Source organism: Lactuca serriola, chromosome 4, assembly GCF_051521515.1.
Source record: "Lactuca serriola cultivar US96UC23 chromosome 4, Lser_US96UC23_V15, whole genome shotgun sequence".
Classification (NCBI taxonomy): Eukaryota; Viridiplantae; Streptophyta; class Magnoliopsida; order Asterales; family Asteraceae; genus Lactuca; species Lactuca serriola.
The window spans coordinates 124,391,846-124,413,197 of NC_136411.1; the positions used below are offsets into that span (position 1 = coordinate 124,391,846).

The 21,352-nt window shown below is 35.1% G+C and overlaps 1 protein-coding gene and 1 pseudogene across 1 annotated transcript; one reads left to right on the plus strand and one right to left on the minus strand.

Moving 5' to 3' along the window:
- The first annotated feature begins 876 nt into the window (after positions 1-876).
- Positions 877-2,926, plus strand: LOC145102478 (U-box domain-containing protein 40 pseudogene; annotated as a pseudogene).
- Positions 2,927-16,364: 13,438 nt separating this feature from the next.
- Positions 16,365-17,654, minus strand: LOC145098782 (uncharacterized). The gene has a single exon (XM_079036389.1). The coding sequence runs from the start codon at positions 17,652-17,654 to the stop codon at positions 16,365-16,367; it is 1,290 nt and encodes a 429-aa protein (XP_078892515.1).
- Between the last annotated feature and the right edge of the window lie 3,698 nt (positions 17,655-21,352).

Sequence of the window (21,352 nt, forward strand, 5' to 3'; positions counted from 1 at the left end):
CTTAGCATCAAATAACAACCATATGAGTTTCTCATGTTTTCTTATTCAGATTTCACCATTTAGAAAATCACATTTCACTAAATGGAAAATGTGTGCCTCTTCTATGTAGTTAAACTAAAATATAAATGGACAATGATCCAGAAGTTTTATGTTTTGTCATTTGAATTGTATATGTTTAATTATTATTTAAGCATGTTAATTGAACAATAGATCACATTAAATTTTAATTGCCAACAATCCAAATTAGATTTTACATTGTTAGCATATGCTTTTAACAATTTCATAATAACTATAAGTTAGAAAGACAAATGTTTGAGTTTGTATTTTTGCAGGATTATGATGCCACAAAAAAATATCGTTTATATTAATCCTTTGGATTTTCGTGTGGGTCTTTACCAAAATTAGCAACTAAAAGCATGAAAAGAAATACATTATCTCATTGACCAAGATTAAACTTTATATCATCTATTATTTTTTATTCTCTGACCCTAACATCAAACAAACTTTTCATTCTACAAAATAAATAAATAAATAAATAATCGTGTTTAAAAGTCGAGTAAAAATCATCATTATCATATCTATAAAAAAGTGCTATAATATATTATGAATATATAAAAGGTCGATATCGAAATTCGGAACCATATTCCGTCTATCCTCCCCCAAAAAAAATTAACATTTTGGTTTCGAGTTGTTTATAAATTAACATATTTGCTGTTTAACAATTACATTAATAAGTTTAAACTATATAATAAATCAAATATTAGATTTTTTAAATACTTGAATAACTAAACTTATTAAAACATAGATACAACGATATGCAAACAACAAAGAATGATGGCATTCAATAAAAAAGAAACACGACACAATTAAGTGAACAAGTTACGCACGTTATGTGTTTGTGGTTTTTAATAAAACAATACCAGAAAAAGAGTTGTCCAGGAGGTTACGATAATGATATCATCGGCAACCAATCCCAAATCTCCCTCACCCTAAAACCCCTTTTTCCTTTATTTTCGCCGGCGACAAGGTCTTCTCTTGAAACTTCAAAGATCCAGCTTTCCACCAACTCTAGATGGGTCCGCAGTTATTTATCATGAATCAGAATCACACCACATACTTGTTGAATTGGTAAACTGAGAAGAGATGGTGGGCAATGGTAAGCTAGGCCGGTGGAGATTTTCTTTAAGGTCTTCGGCGGCGCCGGCGAAGAAATCGGAGAAGACGAAGCCTCTCGTTGAGTTTATTTGTCCGATTTCTGGTTTATTGATGCTTGAACCGGTTGTGGTTTCCTCTGGCCAGACATTTGAGAAGACATCCGTTGACGTCTGTAAAGACCTTAAGTTTGTTCCAGTTCTCGCCGATGGGTCGAGGCCTGATTTTTCGACCGTGATCCCTAATTTAGCTCTTAAGAAGGCGATTCATAGCTGGTGTATGTCGACGGGGGCGGATTTACCTCGGGATGTGGATTATAGCTCCATTGAGGATTCAGTTCGTAGGATGATGGCTTCTTCAACTCAAAGTGAAGGTGATTCGAGGTTTAGGGATTCGGAGAGGAATTTGCTTAAAGGAATGGCGGAGAAGCCGCCGGTGATTTTGACGCACGCAGCGACGGAATTGAATCCTCGATCTATTCCTCATCATCATCATCACTTTTACTCCTCGAGTTCAGAAGAATCGGTGCTCGCGAACGTTCCAGATACTCCACCGCTTCCATTCGTGACACGTCCGTCTTGCTATTCATCTTCTCCTTCCGCTTCAACGTCGTCGGAGATAGTCGTTGACGAAACCCCAGACCCTAACTCATCCACCTCCGACGAACAACATTTCGCATCAAAGCTCCAGAGCCCCGACATTTTCGAGCAAGAACAGTGTGTGATTTCGCTGCGGAAAGTCACCAGGACCGATGAAGAACTTAGGGTTTCTCTCTGCACGCCGCGGCTGCTCTCAGCACTCCGCCAGTGTCTCCTTTCGAGGTACGCCACCGTTCAAACTAACGCCGTCGCCGCTCTAGTGAACTTATCGCTAGAGAATGCAAACAAGCTGAAGATCGTCCGGTCGGGGATCGTTCCGCCGTTGATCGACGTGTTGAAGGCCGGAGTTTCCGAGTCTCAAGAACACGCCGCCGGCGCGCTCTTCAGCCTCGCACTGGAGGAAGAGAACAAAACAGCCATCGGCGTCCTAGGTGCGTTGCAGCCGTTGCTTCACGCTTTGCACTCGGACAGCGAGCGAACTCGGAATGACTCAGCTCTAGCGTTATACCATCTCTCTTTGAAACAGAGCAACAGGGTCAAACTCGTGAAACTCGGCGCCGTTTCAACTCTGTTAACAATGCTTGAAGCCGGTCTCGCCGGAAGGGTATTACTGGTGTTATGCAATCTAGCCGCTTCCAATGAAGGTAAATCATCGTTGCTAGACTCAAATGCAGTCGAATGTTTATTTCGGAAATTGAGAACAGAAAATGTCAACTCCGAAGAGTCAACCCGTGAGAACTGTGTGGCGTGTTTGTACTCATTGAGTCATGGAAGTATGAGGTTCAAGGGGTTGGCGAGGGCGGCAAGAGGGGCGGAGGTGCTGCGTGTGGTGGAGGAGAATGGAAGTGAGCGGGCAAGAGAGAAGGCAAAGAGGATGCTGATGATGCTCCGGGAACGGGATGAGGCCGGAGAGAGTGTGGATTGGGATGCTATATTGGAGGGAGGAGTGAGTCAGACTCTGTTCAGAGGGAGTTCGACACAGTTCTAATGGGGTTTAGTTAGTGTAGTTGTTTTTGTTAATTTAATTTCATATAAATTGTTTTTGAGCTGTGGTTGGTGGTATGCAATGTTATGTTCGTTTGGGTGGATGGAAATAATTGTAAATAATAATTTTTGTAACCCTTCTCTTTGTAAAACACTTTGTAAAGCTTTTTTTAGGTGTTTTGCTTTGAAAATGGTATCTAAGTGAATGGTATATTTGACATATTCAAAGAGAACGTAACAAAAATCAAGGGAGTACTCCCACGGTGGGGTGTTCTCCCTCAATGAATTCATTGTGCTTTTGTGAATCCATTTTGCTTGTGTGATGCCAAATTGCGAATCCATTGTGAGGATCCATTATTCATATGTAAATCAATTGGTCATAAATGTGAACCCATTTTGGTTTGTGGATCCATATCTTATTAATCGAATCGGAATCAATTTTATATGTGCTTAAATTTGAATCCATATCTTTACTAATTGTAAAATTAATCAATATATATATATATATATATATATATATATATATATATATATATATATATATATATATATATATATATATAATCATTAAAAAATAGTTAAATCAATTATTAATCTAGAATTATATACAAGCAAATTATATTTTTTTATGAATCTTTAAAAAAAATATACTAGTATAAAAAAGTAGGATAATTATTTCCTAGGCCCAGGCAAAAAAAAAAAAAAGTTGTGGTGTTAGTTTTCAACAGGGTGTGGCCTAAATACTACTCTCAAAATTTTCCACATTTCTAAAACGTAACGGTGTATTTCGCAGCCAAACTAGGGACTATCATATTTTTTTTTTCTTCTAAAAAGTGGTTTATCGTTTCGACAGTGGTCTGTGGAATTCACATTAATAATCAAATGACATTACCTTTAATCTCTTTGAATTGGCATTTATTTATATAAACTAGAAGGGGCTTCGTTCAAGAACGTTTTTTTTTTTTTGTGTGTTTTTTTATGTAAAAATGTAGATGTAGATTGTAAGGACCAAAAATCTCTAAGTGACTAAAGAATTGTGGCAAAAACCTAAAAACACTAAAGGTTACTATTGCTAGGATCAACATGCTTTTATATATATATATGTATATATATATATATATATATATATATATATATATATATATATATATATATATATATATATAGAGAGAGAGAGAGAGAGAGAGTTTATTTGAGACCATCTATATTTTATGAGACATGAGGACCAAATATTAGTCTTTCATTAAATTTGATCTTGTGGCTTATAAAAAAACGGATTAACACTAATTAATCTAACTGATTAGTTAATTATGAGCAGATTAGTCATTAAGTTAAATATAACATGACTACCACATCTGATACACAATTAACGTCATCTTCAAGAACATCTTCATCTACTTCGATTTTTCTACCAAAATTATCGCTCTTATGTGATCAACATTTCTTAATCTTCTCATTAATCGATCTTCAATCTCCTTAAATCTTCACTTATTTTAAACATATCATCCTCTGGTTTTTTGAGATTGCTTGATCGAAGAATGATTGTATCCTATCTAAATCATAGCTTCTAAATTCATGATTTTTGTGTTTTTCGAGTTCATCTTCTTCATTCTTCTACATATGTAATTGATAGTCGGATTGATTGGGGTTGATTTTCATCTATCGACATCTGGGGGTAATCATCAGATAGAGGTTATTTTCAACAATATACTTCATCAAATCACATATATCACCATCAAAATGTAATCGATTTTTAGCATCATAATCATCCATTTTCAACAGAAAGAGTTAGTTTTTCTTCGTTGATCTCCAATTTCAATAATTCTTCATCATATCACATTTGTTTAGTTGTTTTAGATCTATTTTGAGCACTTTCAAGATTCGATTTCTATTTATCAGATTTATGATTTTTACAAATTGTCAAGGTTTGACTTAGAGCACTTTTAAGGTTTGATTTTCAAGCAATGTGTTTTGTAAAATTGATAAGGTATGTACAAAGTAATTATTGTTATTCAACAAATTCACTTAAACTATACATGTTTTCTACATGTTTGATGAAAGTCCTAAATGAAAAAAGAGTCAGACATATCACCCCTTCTCATGACTAAATTATCCTTTAACAATATGAGTATATTTCCAAAATATTAGTCACAATTAGTGGCAAATAATACCATATTGACTAATGTTATTAAACTTACCATAGTTTTGTTAAACTTATGTTTTTTTTTTCTATAGACACATAATGTTAGTGGTCTTTTTAGCACCATTTTTTTTAATATGCTCTTGTTAACTTTCCAGAAAAGAAGTTGTACCAAAGAAAATATTGCTTACTCTTATACCCGCTGCTAGAATATTATCATTATCATTATCATAATTGTGTTAAAAAAATTATTCAAACATAAAAGTTGGAGACGTCTTTTTTAACAATATGAAGTGCTCTAAGTGATGTGTAGTAAGGGTTGTACTTAATAAAATATTGATAGACTTAGAATATTTTTTGCTTATATTTGTTTTCATTGTTTGTTTTATGATCGATTATATTACTATATTATGTTGTTGTATCATCAATTACATTACTTTAACATGTTGACTTGAATTTCAAATATTTGTATAATCCATGTTTGATTCTAACAATTCTTTCATTCTTTGTTGCAGATTCTTTTAGCTAATGAATCCGAACTTGAATGAAACTTGAATATTTCAAACTATAAATTCTTACAAGAGATGCTGAGATTAATGAATATTTAATAGATCTTATATGTTATAAACATGTAATAGATTTTTATGGATTATGGCGCAATGTTATCTGATTATAACTTTGTAAAATCCCTTTGAAATCCATCATTCCTCTTTTTATCTAACAGTGTAAGCTTCTGATAGATTTATTATGGTACAAACTTGAAATGTGGTTTCAAACTATCAGGTTGTAAGAATACCTTTTAACTTTTATAGACAATTTTTGATATTTTTTCTAATAATATTTGTTTCATTCTACAAATTTATGTGGTTCTCACTGGTTTGAAAAGTTTATTATTTGGATTTCCTAAACAGTTGAAGGGACCGCAAGAGGGGGGGGATGGGTGGGGAGGGGAGGGGATTAGAATATTATACATTGTTTTAGAATATTACACCTTATAACATCATGATAGATATTTTATGGTACAAACTTGAAATATTTTTCCAAATCATTCGGATTAGAATTTTACATATTATATTAGAATATTACACTTTATATCACAATTTTAGAATATTTCACATTAATATCATAATAATATACGTATTTCGTAATCTTATTTTAGAATATTTCACATTAATATCATAATAATATACGTATTTCGTAATATTACACGCTAACATAAGAAAATTTTGTTTACTATAAGTTGTTTTGTTTCTTATAAATTATTTTAGATATTCTTCTAACATTATAAATCTTACACTTACAATATTACACAATACTATCATAATATTACATATAATATTAGAATCTTACATAGTATAAGTTCATTTGACACATTACAACACAATTTTAGAATGTTATACATAATTTCATAATATTACATATTAACAACAGAATATTAATATTTCAAACATAGAGTAACTAGAATAATAACATATCAATGAGTATTAGGAAAGCTCAAATTTAATTAGATATTTTTCTATTAGAATATTCTACATATACACATTATTTTCATGTAATAAATCAAATTATTTAACAAATAACCGAAAGCATTATTTTAGTATATTATCAACACCACACACACAACCCATAACATTATTCTAATAGAATATTATACATGCAAACTTAATTTTAAACTCAAATAATATGTGAAAGATATTTAGAATTCAACAATATTATGAAAATTATACATTAATAAACAACACATTAATCATTAAATCAACAACATTCTTGTAACATTAACTTTTAATTTTAGAATAGAAAAAACATCATAAATGGTCCCTGTGGTTACCCAAAATCTAAAGTTTAGTCCTCGTGGTTTAAAAACCTCATAAATGGTCCCTGTGTTTTCAAAACTTTTGATGTTTGGTCCTTTTTGCTAACTCCGTTAAATTTGTCTGTTAACCGAAGGGTACTTTTGTCATTTCACCACCATAGGGACCATTTATGATGTTTTCTCATATTTTCTTTAAAAAAAATTAAACATAATTAAATATATAAAAGGTCTCTCTCTCTCTCTCTCTTTCTCTCTCTCTCTCTCTCTCTCCTTACCTGCAAATCAAAATCTCACAAAAGATAAAAACACATATACATGACACAAATGAAAAAACCCATTTGAAACTCTCATTGAAGGCGACATAGAGCTGAGATCTAAAGAGCTTTTGTTCAGTTTCAATCAAAGACAAACACACGCCTCCGATGCTGGTTCGATTCGGGGAAGGAGAAATCGGAAGCAGAAATCGACGGAGGGTGGTGGCAATCGATAGTAAAGGAATGAGCACCTCCGTTTCTTGTCTAATTAGTAGAAAGGAGAAGGAGAACAAAATCAGGAAAAAAACACGTAGGCATCAAAGATTTTTGGTCCTATGTTTGATTTTTCGAGTAAGGAACGAGCACCTCCGGTGCCCTCACTAGTTCATAGAGGGAGGAAGAAACGAAAGCATCAAGGACTACTAAAGCAGTTCTTGCACTTTCTGTCTCGAAAAGAAATATGATGAGGAAGGGAGAGACGGTACGATGGAAGCAGAGCAACAACAACAGTACAGGTGGGTGTTTGGCTGCTATGGATTCGACGAAAGAAGAAGAGAAGGTGCGAGGGGGTTGTTGCCCTCTTGTTTGTCGGAAAAACTCCATCTCTGGAGAGGGTTTCTTTGATTGAAATTGAATAGAAAAAATAGAAGAACAAGGGCTAAACTGGACAGTGAATTTTAGGGGTGTTTTGTTGCTTTGCTCGACAGAAAAAGGAAGAAGGAGGGATGAGGGGTTGCTGCTACTCTGTTACAGGAAAACCACAAGAACACCATCTCTAATGGAGGTGTTTTTGGTTGCCTATCGAATAGATAGATAGATAGATAGATAGATAGAGAGAGATTATATATATATATATATATATATATATATATATATATATTAAATAATAATATTTAATTTAAAGAAAAAGAGAGAACATCATAAATGGTCCCTATGGTAGTGAAATGACGAAATTACTCTTCAGTTAACAGACATAACTTAACGGAGTTAGTAATAAGGACCAATCGTCAAAAGTTTTGAAACCACAGGGACCATCTATGAGGTTTTTAAATCACGGGGACTAAACTTCAGATTTTGGGTAACCACATGGACCATTTATGATGTTTTTTCTTTAGAATATTACATATTCTAAAATCAGAATATGACACATAATTTTAGAATATTTCAAATTACTTCATTGTTAATAAAGTACTATCACAATACTTAACAAAAAGGTTCAAAATAAGTTGTTTCCAACAAAAGTAGAATGTCTAAAATCATATATTACATATTATTTAACAAAAATATTCGAAAAAAAATTGTTTCCAACAAAATCAAAATGTCTAAAATGATAATATGACACACAATTTTAGAGTATTTCATATTACTTTATATATGTCAAATATAATTAGAATATCACACATTACATGACTAAAATGATTAGAGCAAGTAGTTTATGACAAAAGAACATCTAAAAAACATCTGACTCTTCAAATTAGAATATGTAGAATATCAAGTTTTCAAATAAAAATTTATAATATTAGAATCTTACATAATATAAGTTTATTTTACTCATTATAAAATATTAGAATATTACACTTTAATATCATAATATCATACACAGTTTCAAAATATTACTCCATCTGTCCCAATATTATTGTCCACAGACAAAAAACACGCAGATTAAGAAAAACATTAATTATCACTAACTTTATATAATAAAATGACAGTTTTGTTCTTACTTTGCATTTAATGTTCCATTAAATGCATAGTTTGTTAAGTAATAATGAGGGGGTATTTTGGTAAAATGTTATTTATTTTTAAAAGTGGATTATTATTTTGGGACAAACCAAAAAGGAAAGATAGACTATAATTTTGGGACAGAGGGAGTACATCTTAACACAATATTAAACATTGAACAATTAGAATAACAAGAATAATAACATCTTAATGAGTATAACATAAGCCTAAATTTAATTAGGTATTATTCTATCAGAATAATCTACATATAACTTTTATAATATCCTACACCATTATTATTTTAGAGTATTCTAACTTTTAGAAAACAGATAACATATAACATTTATTCTAGTAGAATATTCTATGTCACACCCTAAAATCGGAACGACGGAAACGTTCTGGGGCGGAGGACGTCATGCGTAGTATCACAACAATTGTATCATAACAAGCATAGTAAACACAACCAAACATTGAATACATATATGAATAAGGTTTACATTGTCTTGGTACATAGTTTTGTTCATATCCACAGTAAAATAGAAAGACGTGACTCTAACGCTACGACTTCTCCAATCTCCTGAAAGTACCTGTCTACTAATCCCCTGAGAATACAAGCAGTTTTGAAAGAATATCTGCATAAAGCTGGTGAGTTCATAAGCATTTAGTTTTTGGTGGAAAATGTTCTTTGTTTCTTTTGAAAAGTGTTACTCAAGAAAATCCCATATTTTCTTATGAAAAACTGTTTCGAAAAAGTATCTATTAGTAGAAAATAAACCATCAGTTTTAGAAATGCCAGTGTTATCCTGGGAAAATCCCATATTTTCCCTAAAAAAACAGGTTATCCATCCTAGAGGTAGAGATGCAAGTTTAGAAAACCCTGATTACTATCACAATATATATATATATATATATATATATATATATATATATATATATATATATATATATATATATATATATATATATATGAAAGTAGTTTTATTACTCAAAATAAAACAAATGAAGAGTAGAGTCCGTAAACCAAAGTTAGTTTATACTTATTTGCGAGTCGTATAACCATACTTGATATGACCGAGAGACCTTTATAACGTTCTTCAGGCATTAAGCTAAATGACATTTGTTCACCACAAGCATGCCTGCCTAACTGTAGCTAGCAGTTCTGGTGTGGGATTGTCAGTCCCGAATAGATCTATTCACAAATCTCACGCTCTCCCTCCAGGAGACTCTGGTTATACTAAAGGATTTATCCTTGTACACCTAAGGGTACAGTATTGAAGTAGCGCCTCACAGTTCGGTATAATCTAGTTCACTAGCGGGAAACAGCATAAAACAATGAAATAATTGTATTCTATACTCCTGAGAAAATATATAACATAAACTAAATCTGTCATTGTTTATATATATATATATATATATATATATATATATATATATATATATATATATATCCATTCATGAAATCTGATTTGGTAAAAACTGCCTAGAGGGTTATCCCAAACTATACCCATTATAGTTTATTATAGTTCATATAGAAATTTCTTTGTAAAAACCTTTCTGAAAGCTATTGTCACACCCCAAAACCGATAACGGCGGAATACGTTTCGGGGTGGATGACGTAGCGAACAGTATCATCACAATTGCATAATAGTAGAAACAAGAAACATACAACCATAGTATTACATAGTGAGTTTAATTACAAGCGTGTTCTGTAATATTTAACAATCACCCAAAAGTAAATCAAAAATAAGAGATGAGTCTTGTGTGCTCCATCTTCTCCAAAAACACTGCGTCTATACCTGTTTATCTTTGACCTGAAGATACAAGTTATTTTGAAAACGATTATCAGCATAAAGCTGGTGAGTTCATAAAAGTTTAGTGTGAGTTTGTTCATAAGTAGTAGAAACTTAGAAAATCCCATATTTTCCAGAAAAACATTGTAAATGACAATCTGTGAAAAGTATGCATTCTTTATTCCTTTGGAAACAGTTTATTTTATAAATACATTGGCAGTCTCCAAATAACAAGTGTGATGGAATAGGTTGAGCCTGTAAATCAGTGATAGAGGTGCAAACTTCCTTTAGTGATAGATATTTACTTACTTCGGGATGCAGTTTAGCATTTAGTGTAGTAATTTAGAGTAGTTGTAGGGTATTCCTTGTATATTACCATTAGTGAGGATAATAGAGGATCCCATGACCTTCCCGGTCATGCATAGTATAGTGAAGTAGTGGCATCCCTGGGCCTGTACGGCGCGGACTGAGATTAACAGTCGGGATGTAATAGCGTCTGCCCCGTATAGATCTATACATAAAGAGTCGTCTCCTGCTGGAACACTCCGGGCGTAGTGAATAGCGAATAGAGTATCTCATAGCGGGTTAGTGTATTATTGTTTGTTTAGTGTTTTCTCTATGGTTATAGTGTAGTAATCTTTTAGTATTGATCATGGTGTATTCCCTTACTAGTGTATCGTCTAGTAATAGTGAGTATTATAGTGTAGATAGTCATAACTTTAGCGAGTAGTAGCGGTAGCGACCCTAACCATACCTATTATGGTTATCTTAGTGGGGGTGTTTCTTAGCACGTAGGTGACTTTAGCATTAAGTGAAAGCAGTAATATTCGTATCCCATACTGATATACAGATTTTATATAAGTAAGAAATCAACGACAGTCGGACGGATAACTACTACCCTAAGCCCACAATCAAACAAGAACAGGAAATAAGGCGAGATATCGGTCCTAAGTCCTCCAAGTCTTATTTATATAAATATATCAGAGTGGTTACCTTTTATAAGCAAATTGATTAAATAAAAGTATTTTCCAAAAGAACATTTAAATTCTGATTCACTGTTTAACAATAGTTTGAAAAGGGTAAAACCCGTTTTTAAGGCATAGGGACAAATCACATGTGATTTGAGCTAAGAGTAGTGAATCACATGTGATTAATCCTTGTAACTCGGGAATCGTTTTGTAAAACTTTACATAAACATTCACAAGCAACTTGTATCTCCCCCCTAAAACATGTAAAACACTTGAAAGGTTCATTAAAGGGGTATGAACTCACCTGAAATCGCGGAAATCGGGTGAATCGGGTAAATCGGGTAATAGTGTCGATTGAGCGTTTGGTACCAAATAACCACTTGAGCACCTTTTAGGACCCTAATGTCATATGAAATATGTATTTTACAAGAAGTTAATCATCTTATGCTTTACATTAAAGAATTTGGACATCCTAGTGTCGTTTTCGGGGTTTTAAGGCCTAGAAGGGGTTCCCGGGAGTGGTACAAGGCCATGGATGATTTATGGGAGGGTCCATGAGTTCACTTTCTTAGAGTTTATGGCCTAAAAGCCACCCATTGGGAGTTTACGGCCGTAAGCCCCCTAGGCTTGGCCGTAAACTCAAGTGGTGTCCCAAAGTGTATGTTTAAGGCCTTATATCACTTCCTTAATTTAGTGGTGGGTGTTTCGGACCAAAAGAGAAGGATTAACATCAAAATTTGTGACATTTTTGGGGAGTTTACGGCCAAGACTTGTTCTTGGGCCGTAAACTCCTATAAATCCTTCAAGATGAATGTTTTACTTGTACAACATTGCTCCATATGTCTTAGAAAAATCCTAGAAGGCCCTATAGTGAGTTTGGAACAATTTGGCATACATTTTTGGGGAGTTTACGGCCCAAGAATATCCTTGGCCGTAAACTCTTCATTTGGTATCAAAATGAGGTGTTTAATGGTACAACACACTTCCAAAGGCCTTAGGTAAATTCCTTTCATGCATTAGGGTAGTTTAGGGACTTGTTTGACACAATTTCTTGGGTGTTTACGGCCCAAGCTTAAGCTAGGCCGTAAACTCCTCTTTTTGGCCTCAAATGGAGTTGTTTGATGCATTTAAGTGTTCCTTGGAGTCAAGTCTAATTTACCAAACATCCTAGGAGTGTTTTTGGGGCTTAAAACATAGATTTTTGGGGTGTTTGAGGTGTTTACGGCCTAAGCACATGCTTGGGCCGTAAACTCCTTTTTAAGCATCATTTTCTTGTGTTTTAATGTCCATACCCTTCTAGATATATGCCTTAATTAGTATACTAACTTAAGAGAAGGAAAAACTTGGCCTTGGGCATGAATTTGGGGGTTTACGGCCTAAGGAGCTTCTTAGGCCGTAAACTCCTTTATGGTCCTTGATTTCTTTGATTTTTGGCCCTCAAATTCAATGAAGCATGTCTAGAATAAGGTAGAGGATGAGTACTTACGTTTGGAAGTCGGAAATTAGCGGAAATTGGGGTCGTTTTCGAGTCTAGAGAGAGAAAGTAGAGAGAGAAAGTGGGTGTGTAGTAAATGAGTGTTCAAATGTTGTGCACACCCATCGCATATGTCTCGGGAATCGCACCCGATACACGGCTACCCGATGTTTAAAGTTACCTGGGTTAAAACTTTTTACCCGGGTGAAGTGGTTGAAAAGGTAATACAACTCTATTAGGTTAAACGGGGTTAACACATACGAGTTATATTTCTTATGATAATATTAAGCCATGCATAAGTTTAGATATTCGGATATTGACGATTCCAAATATTGCATAAAATAACGTATAGTGACACGTTCCGTTAGTGAAAATGGGGTTTGTAACGGAATTAGATTTGGGGTTGTCACAGCTATGAAGTTAGATTTCCAAAGTAAAAGTTTCCCTTATGCTCAATATATTACAAAAAGGGATAAAATATCTGAATATGTTATTAAACGTGGAAATCGTTGGACCGTATTAATAAGTTTAAAACTTAATAAAATACTTTAAGTTTGGTTTGTATTCCCCCTGAAAACATTAAAAACATAAAAAAATGTAGGGGTATGAACTCGCCGTTTTGACGTGTGATTCGAATGTAGGATCGTTAGGGATGTTGAGTGTCAAGTGCAACCTCGAGCACAAACGGACCCTATTTAACATATAACGATGTATGGACATAATTATTGTATAATACAACTAATCATGATAAACGACACCCTACGGGACTAGGAAACACTTAGGACAAGTGTTACAATCATATATGATTGTATGAAGGGAGTGTAAGGCCACACAAAAGAGTGTGTGGTCGGAGTGTGCGGTAAGAGTGTGTGGTCCAAGTGTGTGGTCGGAGTGTGTGGTCGGAATGTGTGGTCAGAGTGTGCGGCCACCAAGAAGGTGTGCGGCCGTACCCCTTCATGATCATGCTAAAGTGGTCGAATTTAAGGTGAATCAAGGCTCAAATCATTAAGTCTTTCAAGTATAGCAAGCTAAAAGGATGGAATACTTACGCTTTTGAAGCCTTAGAAGTGTTTGTGGATGATTCAAATATATATATATATATATATATATAGAGAGAGAGAGAGAGAGGTGTACGGTTGAGGAGGGGGAAATGAAGTGAAAATGAGGCTCATCTATATATAAATAATGGGTGTACGGCCACACACTCGGGTTTGTGGCCACACACTCGGGTGTGCGTCCACACACTCATTTGTGCGGCCACACACTCGAGTGTGCAGCCACACACTCCTCTAGAGGGAGTGTTTGGCCTTTTTGCAACCCTAAATCTTAAACCAACCCAACCCTAAGTCAAAAAAATTTTGTATGAGGCTTTAGATCATCCAAACAGACTCAAACAATGCTAAAAGATAGCTAAAACAAGTTTAACATTGATAGTATTGAATAGGTCAAGAAGGTAGAAGTTCTGGGGCGTCACATCATCCCCCCGTTAAAGGGAATTTCGTCCAGAAATTCAAGGATAGAGTACAAATCATGAACTTGGAAAGAGGTGAGGGTACTTTTGTTTCATTGAGTCCTCGCGCTCCCAAGTGAATTCAGGTCTCCGCTTGGCATTCCAGCGAACCTTCACTATCGGGATGCGACTCTGCTTCATACATTTGACTTCCTGGTCCATGATTTCAATAGGTTCTTACACGAAACATAGACTTTCGTCTAGCTCAATCTCGTCGAGAGGAATCACAAGAGTTTCGTCGGACAAACACTTCTTAAGGTTTGGTACGTGGAAGACAGGATGGACGCTGCTGAGTTCTCGTGATAATTGGAGTTTGTATGCTACGGGAACGATCCTAGAAAGGATCTCGAATGGTCCAATGTTCCTTTGAATTAGCTTTCCACGCTTTCTGAAACGTATCATGCCTTTCCATGGTGATTTCAAGACTAGTGAGAGTATTGTCGTGGACTTGACTCTTGACTAGTTGCATGTTGCCCACCTCAGCCCAGCACAAAGGGGATCTATACTTACAACCACAGAGACTTCGTGTGGTGCAACCTTGATGATGGAATGGTCTTCGATGTTGCAAGAAAGTTCCACTAAGGGTAGATGAGTGTCCCACGACCTATCTATAATTGTTCGGATTGTTCTCTTACTTTGTCCATTTCTTTGTGGATGATACTCTTCGCATGAATACTTTCGGGTTTCGAAGAGAGGTGAATTTTTGAAGTTTGCGTCTAGTTTGACATTACGAGAGACGAGTTCGTGATTGAACGATTTAAGACAAAAGGGTTTGGTATACATAGACTCAGTCGGACTAAGCAGGACAACGTCGTAGAATCGCACGTTAAGTTAGTTTGGACTGATCGTTTTGTTAGGACATTGATGCCCCTGGTTAATTGTCTCTGGTGTTTTCTGTGTTTGAAGTTAACGGGTACTACTAACACGTGGGTTCTGATGTTTTGAAACTATGAACTTTCATGAAACGGTTCTTAATAGATCTTTCTATGATCGTTTGGCATACACAAGTCGTGTATAATTACAACGTATTCACTTATGTTATCATGATTTGCTTATTAGGGCTTTAAACCTTATAAGGATTAAACGATTCAATCCGGATGAGATAGTAATCACAATTATGAAAAATTATTGGGGTTTTCGAAATTGTACCAAAACAAGGCAGGGTCCTTCGATGCTTCCTCCTTCTCTGAGGTCAGACTCCTCCTATTTCCTCATTTTTCTTTTCTATTGGGTAGTCTATTTTGAAGTGTCCCATTTCGCCACATGTACCGCACACTTGAACTATGTTAGCATCGGTAGTGGAAGTGAATCAGTGATGCGCCGAGTCGGGGTCTTTGCGGAGCGAGCTTCCTGACCATTCTTAGCCCTTGGACAATTTCTTTTGAAATGTCCGTGTTTGCCACAATTGTAGCAAAATTGACCCATCTTTTCACCCCAAATCAAGGCGTTTGACGGTGCTAGTGTTCTGCAGTAACAAGCGGTGTGTCCTTGCCTGATGCAGTTCATACATTTCGATTCACCGCATTTTCCTACGTGGGTGAAGTTACATTACTCACAATTTTGAAGTTTTCCAGCATATCGTTGCACTGGCATTGGCACCGGTCTGGTGGATGTTGTGGCAGTAGGAGTTGCCACGGGTTGTTGTCTCTTGGCAAGTTTCTGAGACAACTTGCGCTCCCTCTTGTTCCAAAATTTTCGTTTTGCGCTCTTAGGTTTGGGAGTTGGAGTGTCCTCCTGGATAAGCCCTTGTTGGTTTTCTGGTGTTTTGTTACAGTTCGAGAGGTGGAAATTGTTCCCATTTGGGTTGTTAGCGTTAAGAACAGCTAGGGCAGCCAGTGGCGGAGCCAGGGTCAAACTTAAGGGGTATCCCAAAAAAAAATTGTGTAATATACAATAACGAAAAAAATAAAAACCGCAATTTCATTAGATATAAAGTTCAATTTCCATAACAAAATTACATTTTAAAGTTCACCTCTTTGATCTTTCATTTTACGAAAGCGAGTAATTACATTTTCAGTCTTAACATTCTCTAGTGCTTCTTTTTCTACACTACAAATCAAAGCACCGTTCATAAAATCGTCACCTATTCTATTACGCAAATCGGTCTTCAAGAACTTCATTGCATAAAAACACCGTTCAACGGTTGCGGTTGCGACGGGCAAAACCAAAGCTAGTTTTAATAATCTATAAACCAAAGGAAAAGAGAGGTGCTTCCCGGTTTCCACCAACAAACGAGAGAGGTCGGCAATTCCATTCAAGTTGAAAAATCTTTCATTATGGAGCAAAGAGTGATAATAGATATCAAGTTGTCCATTAAGTTGCGCCCTTTCTGAATCGTCAAAATCGTTTTTGTATATCTCACTTAGCTTTAACATCTTTGTTTTATCAAAACTAGAAAATGAGTCACAAGGACTCAATGCCGCCATGTTCTCCATCAACTTCGTGCCAACTTCACTAAATCTATCCCCAAATTCTTGAATTTGCATATCTAAAATTGTGTTAAAAATCACATCTTCAAAATGATGTTGATTAGTCTTATTGGTCTTACGCTTGCGTGGGGTAACATAATATCCCAACATGTCCACAATTTCAATACTATGTTTTTCACAAAAAGCACATACCTTCTTCCAAATTTGTGGAAACCCATCTTTTCTAAAAACTAGCAATGCTTTCTTTGTCCCTTTTACTAACGAAGCCGCTTCCAAAATATTTTGATCTTTTTTTTGAAGATGCTTTGACAAGGTATCCGTGAGACATAGAATTTCCAACATCAAGTGTAAAAGAAACACGAAATCAAGTGTCTTGAAATATGACAAAATACCCTTTGTTTGATTACGGTTAGATAAAGTAGACCCCTCCTCTTTGACATATTTAAGTACCGCAACAACTTCTACAAACAAATTCACCAAACTTACAATTGTTCTAAAATGTGAACCCCATCTAGTATCTCCAGCTCGAACAAGAGAAATCTCTTGATTCAACCCTTTTCCAGTTTTTGTTTCACCGATACCAATTTCAGCTGCCACTCTTTCTTTTTGCATCTCTCGTATCATATCTTTTCTCTTACAAGAACCACAAACGACAGTAACCACCAAAGCTAGTACTTGTTCAAAGAATTCATCAACATCATCATGTTTCTTTGCAACCGCTACAACCACTAATTGAAGTTGGTGTGCAAAACAATGTATATAATGTGCAGAACTGTTTTCATTTAAAATCAAAGATTTCAAACCGTTGAATGCACCACTCATATTACTTGCTCCATCATAACCTTGTCCCCTCACCAATATATTTAAAAAAAATTAATAAAAAACTATAAGAAATAAAAATAAAACTAATATCGTATTAAAATTTAAAGGAATAAATATTTTATGATTTCTCACCTGAGTCATACTCAAGTTATTGTTGGAAAATACGGTATCAATGACGGCTTTAAGAGTCAAAGAAGATGTATCCAACATGTGAACAATTCCAATAAATCTTTCCTTTACAATCTCTAGTCTATCAACATATCTCAAAACTATAGTCATTTGTTCTTTTCTGGAAACATCACTAGACTCATCAACTAAAATAGCAAACACATCTTTACCAATTTCATCACAAATAGACTTGATTATCTCTTTTGAAAAACAATCGACAATATCTTTTTGAATCGTGGGAGAAGTCAACTTTTCATTTTTTGGAGCATTTTCTAAAGTAACTTTAAAAATCTTCTCATTATCTTCTCTAATCAAAGATAATACTTCAATGAAAAGTCCTTTATTATTAGACTTTTCCGTCTCATCATGTCCACGAAATGGTAATGTATTTTTCAATAAAAATCTACAACTACGGATTGTAGCACGTAATCGAATTTCATAATTACTTTTCTCAAGTTCTATTTGCTTATGCAAGACTTCACCGATAGATTGGTTTTTTCTCAATAGCAAATCACACTTTTTTTGGGCCTTATGGTGATAACTTTGAATATTACCCATATGATTCTGGAATAAGCATTTTTTACTCCAATTGTCAAAACCTTCGGTTATAAATGCATCTCTTCCACCTTGTTCCCCTACCATATCTCCAAACAAATAGCAACAAAAACAATACGCCTTCTTATTTTTTATGCTATACTCTAACCATGGAAAATCAGTAAACCATTGCACAACAAAACGTCTTGGTTTATTACTAAATAATGTATATTCAAAACTATGCCCCTTTGGTTGACAAGGCCCTTCAATCAAATATACCCTCCTTATTTCATCCCTTTGATTAGGACTATAAGATGTAATTTTTGGCCTATCCCCCGGGTCCGAAGGAAGATCATTCAAATCAAAAGATTGTGTCGCTTTTGGTTTGGGCATTGGTTGATTAGTTTGTGGAACTTGAGTAGGTTGATTAAATTGTGTTTCTTGTGGTTTTGGTATTGGTTGATTAGTTTGTGGAACTTGATTATTTTCACTAGCCCTGTTTTTTTTGGAAGTTCCTTCACAATTGTTGTCTCCAGCATCTAAATGTCTTTTGAAAAAACATTTAATAGCAACCTACAATAAAAAAATATGAACTATAAACTTGATTTCAAGTTTCAACAACAGTTAATAAATAACAACCTAGTAACCTACAGTCAAATTATCAATTATCAAGATATATCAACTATAATCCCGATTCCCAATTTCAACAACAATTGAACAAATAGCAATCTACAATAAAAATATATCAACTATAACTTGATTTCAAGTTTCAACAACAAATAAGCATTAAGTATTAACCCTATTCCTAATTTAACAAAGTTATTGTTAATTTCTAATTTTTCAAACATAATAACAAAAAAATTGAATTTTAATTAACCTAAAAACATAATAGGGATGAGTATTTTGATTATACTAACTTGTTTCATTGTGATGGAATATCCGATGAGCGGAAGAGGTGCCCGGAATTTTGCAATTGAGATTTGAGAATTGAGAATGCTCGTTGCGTTCACGTCACAGAAGTCGGCAATTGAGATATCACGATCAAATATGTGTTTATCGACAATTGAGATATCACGATCAAATATGTGTTTAATCGACATTACGTATGCTTTTTTTGTTAGACAATTGCCTATTGGGCTTATGGACCTACAATAAAAAAATATAAATTTTGCAAACAGACATTCTAATTTTTAAAGTTGTGGTGTTTTGAACAAAATACCATTTAATATGGGTTCTAATTTTTTTTATTGGACTATTGGGCTTAAATCTTAATACCTCTTTGTTTCAATAAATCAATTGATATGGGCTAGTTTGCATTTTGGTCCATTTAGAAATAACCTGAAATTTTTTAGGGTAGCCCAACTTTTTTCCCGATATAAAACCGCAATATAAAACGAATTTTTCCGAAAAATTAACACTATTAAAAAATTTTTGAGGGGTATCCCGGGATACAATATAAATCCGCCTATGAGGGCAGCTGCTACGGCTGTTGTGACAGTAGCTTGGAACGTAGCTGAGTCCCTCTGGAGGATTGGCGTCTTGCCTGTGGGTTGGTTGCGTTTCTTCGAAGGCATGATTCTACTATATGTCAAGAAAAGAGGCTTATAAACAACAATGATTGACCGTGGATGTGTCTTAAATGTTTATCTATGCATTAAGATTTTCGTTTTTGCCATCTGACTCTCATTGATTCAATCCACATCCCCATGATGTGGTCCAAGCAAGAATAGAAAACGATTTGAACGCAATAAAGCTCACATCCAATAAACTTACAAACTCCTTGTTGTTCAGCTCATTGCACTGGCTAGATAACTCTCACACTTTCTTCGACTCTAGGCGGTATGGAGATTTAGCTATAAGGGTAGTTTTGGGGATCAAGTCGATATGGGATTTAACTTGACACTCGGAAGAAATCCCAGGAATGTCTTTGGGGGAAGACATCAGGAAAGTTGCAGACTTCAGGGATGCCCTTGATGTCTTTAACTTTTTGCGTCTCATCAGCCATATAAGCCAGGAATGCATGGCATCCCTTTCGCAGATACTTCTGGGCTTTGGCGTAGGAAATGATACAAAGGTTCAAACAAATTTTATCACTATTACCAGTGAGGGCTTCATCAGGGGGAAAGATTGAGACAAGTCGCTCTTTCGAATGCAAGGGACATCAACACGATTTGGGGCTCAACCATCTCATGCCGATTATAACATCGTAGCTTTTTATAAAGACTGATATGAAATTGGTGGGGAAAAGGAATGATCGTCTAAGTACATGCTATGATACATGTCTTGAGGCCAAAACAGTGATAGGACCTTGATAAAGTTGCTTAATTTGCATGTTATTGTTCTAAGGTATACTTTTGACGAAGATAATCTTTAACTGGAATATGATTGTTGCCATCATAACTGAAACTGAGATTACACCTATTTCGGAACCCTTGAACTAAAAGTAGGTTGGCCTTGTTTGTGACTCCATCTGTCCAAGCTTCCGACCCACATAGGTGTTGGGCCTTTGAACTCAAGTCGAGGGTTAGGATTTGGTATCGAGGCTACTTGAGGTAGGTTCTCGACTTCAAGTTCTGAGTCGGCCACTTCGGGGAATTGTTCTGCGAAGTCATCGTCCAAGGGAATTTCGTGATTTTCTTCTGGCTCTGCCTCGAGCCATCCAACATTTCGTTGGTTAGGAAAATACGGGTCGCCGGGGAGATAGAATCCGGCCATGCTATCTACGCGAGATAAGGGGTAAAGGGATAGTTATTAGACATCGAATATAATAATACTTCCAATGTATTATAGTTTCATGATTGATTCTCGAGGGATGGATTCCTGGGTAAGTTTCCAGTTCGGTTGTTATAGCATCCTAAAATACTCCTATAGTATTTTAACCCTTATGTTTGACTCTAGAACTTTTCTGGTACCTAGGTAAGTTTTTGACTTGCTGTGACACCACATTCACTCCCAAGCACATGTTGGTCATGTCTCGAATGAATATAGTTGATCAG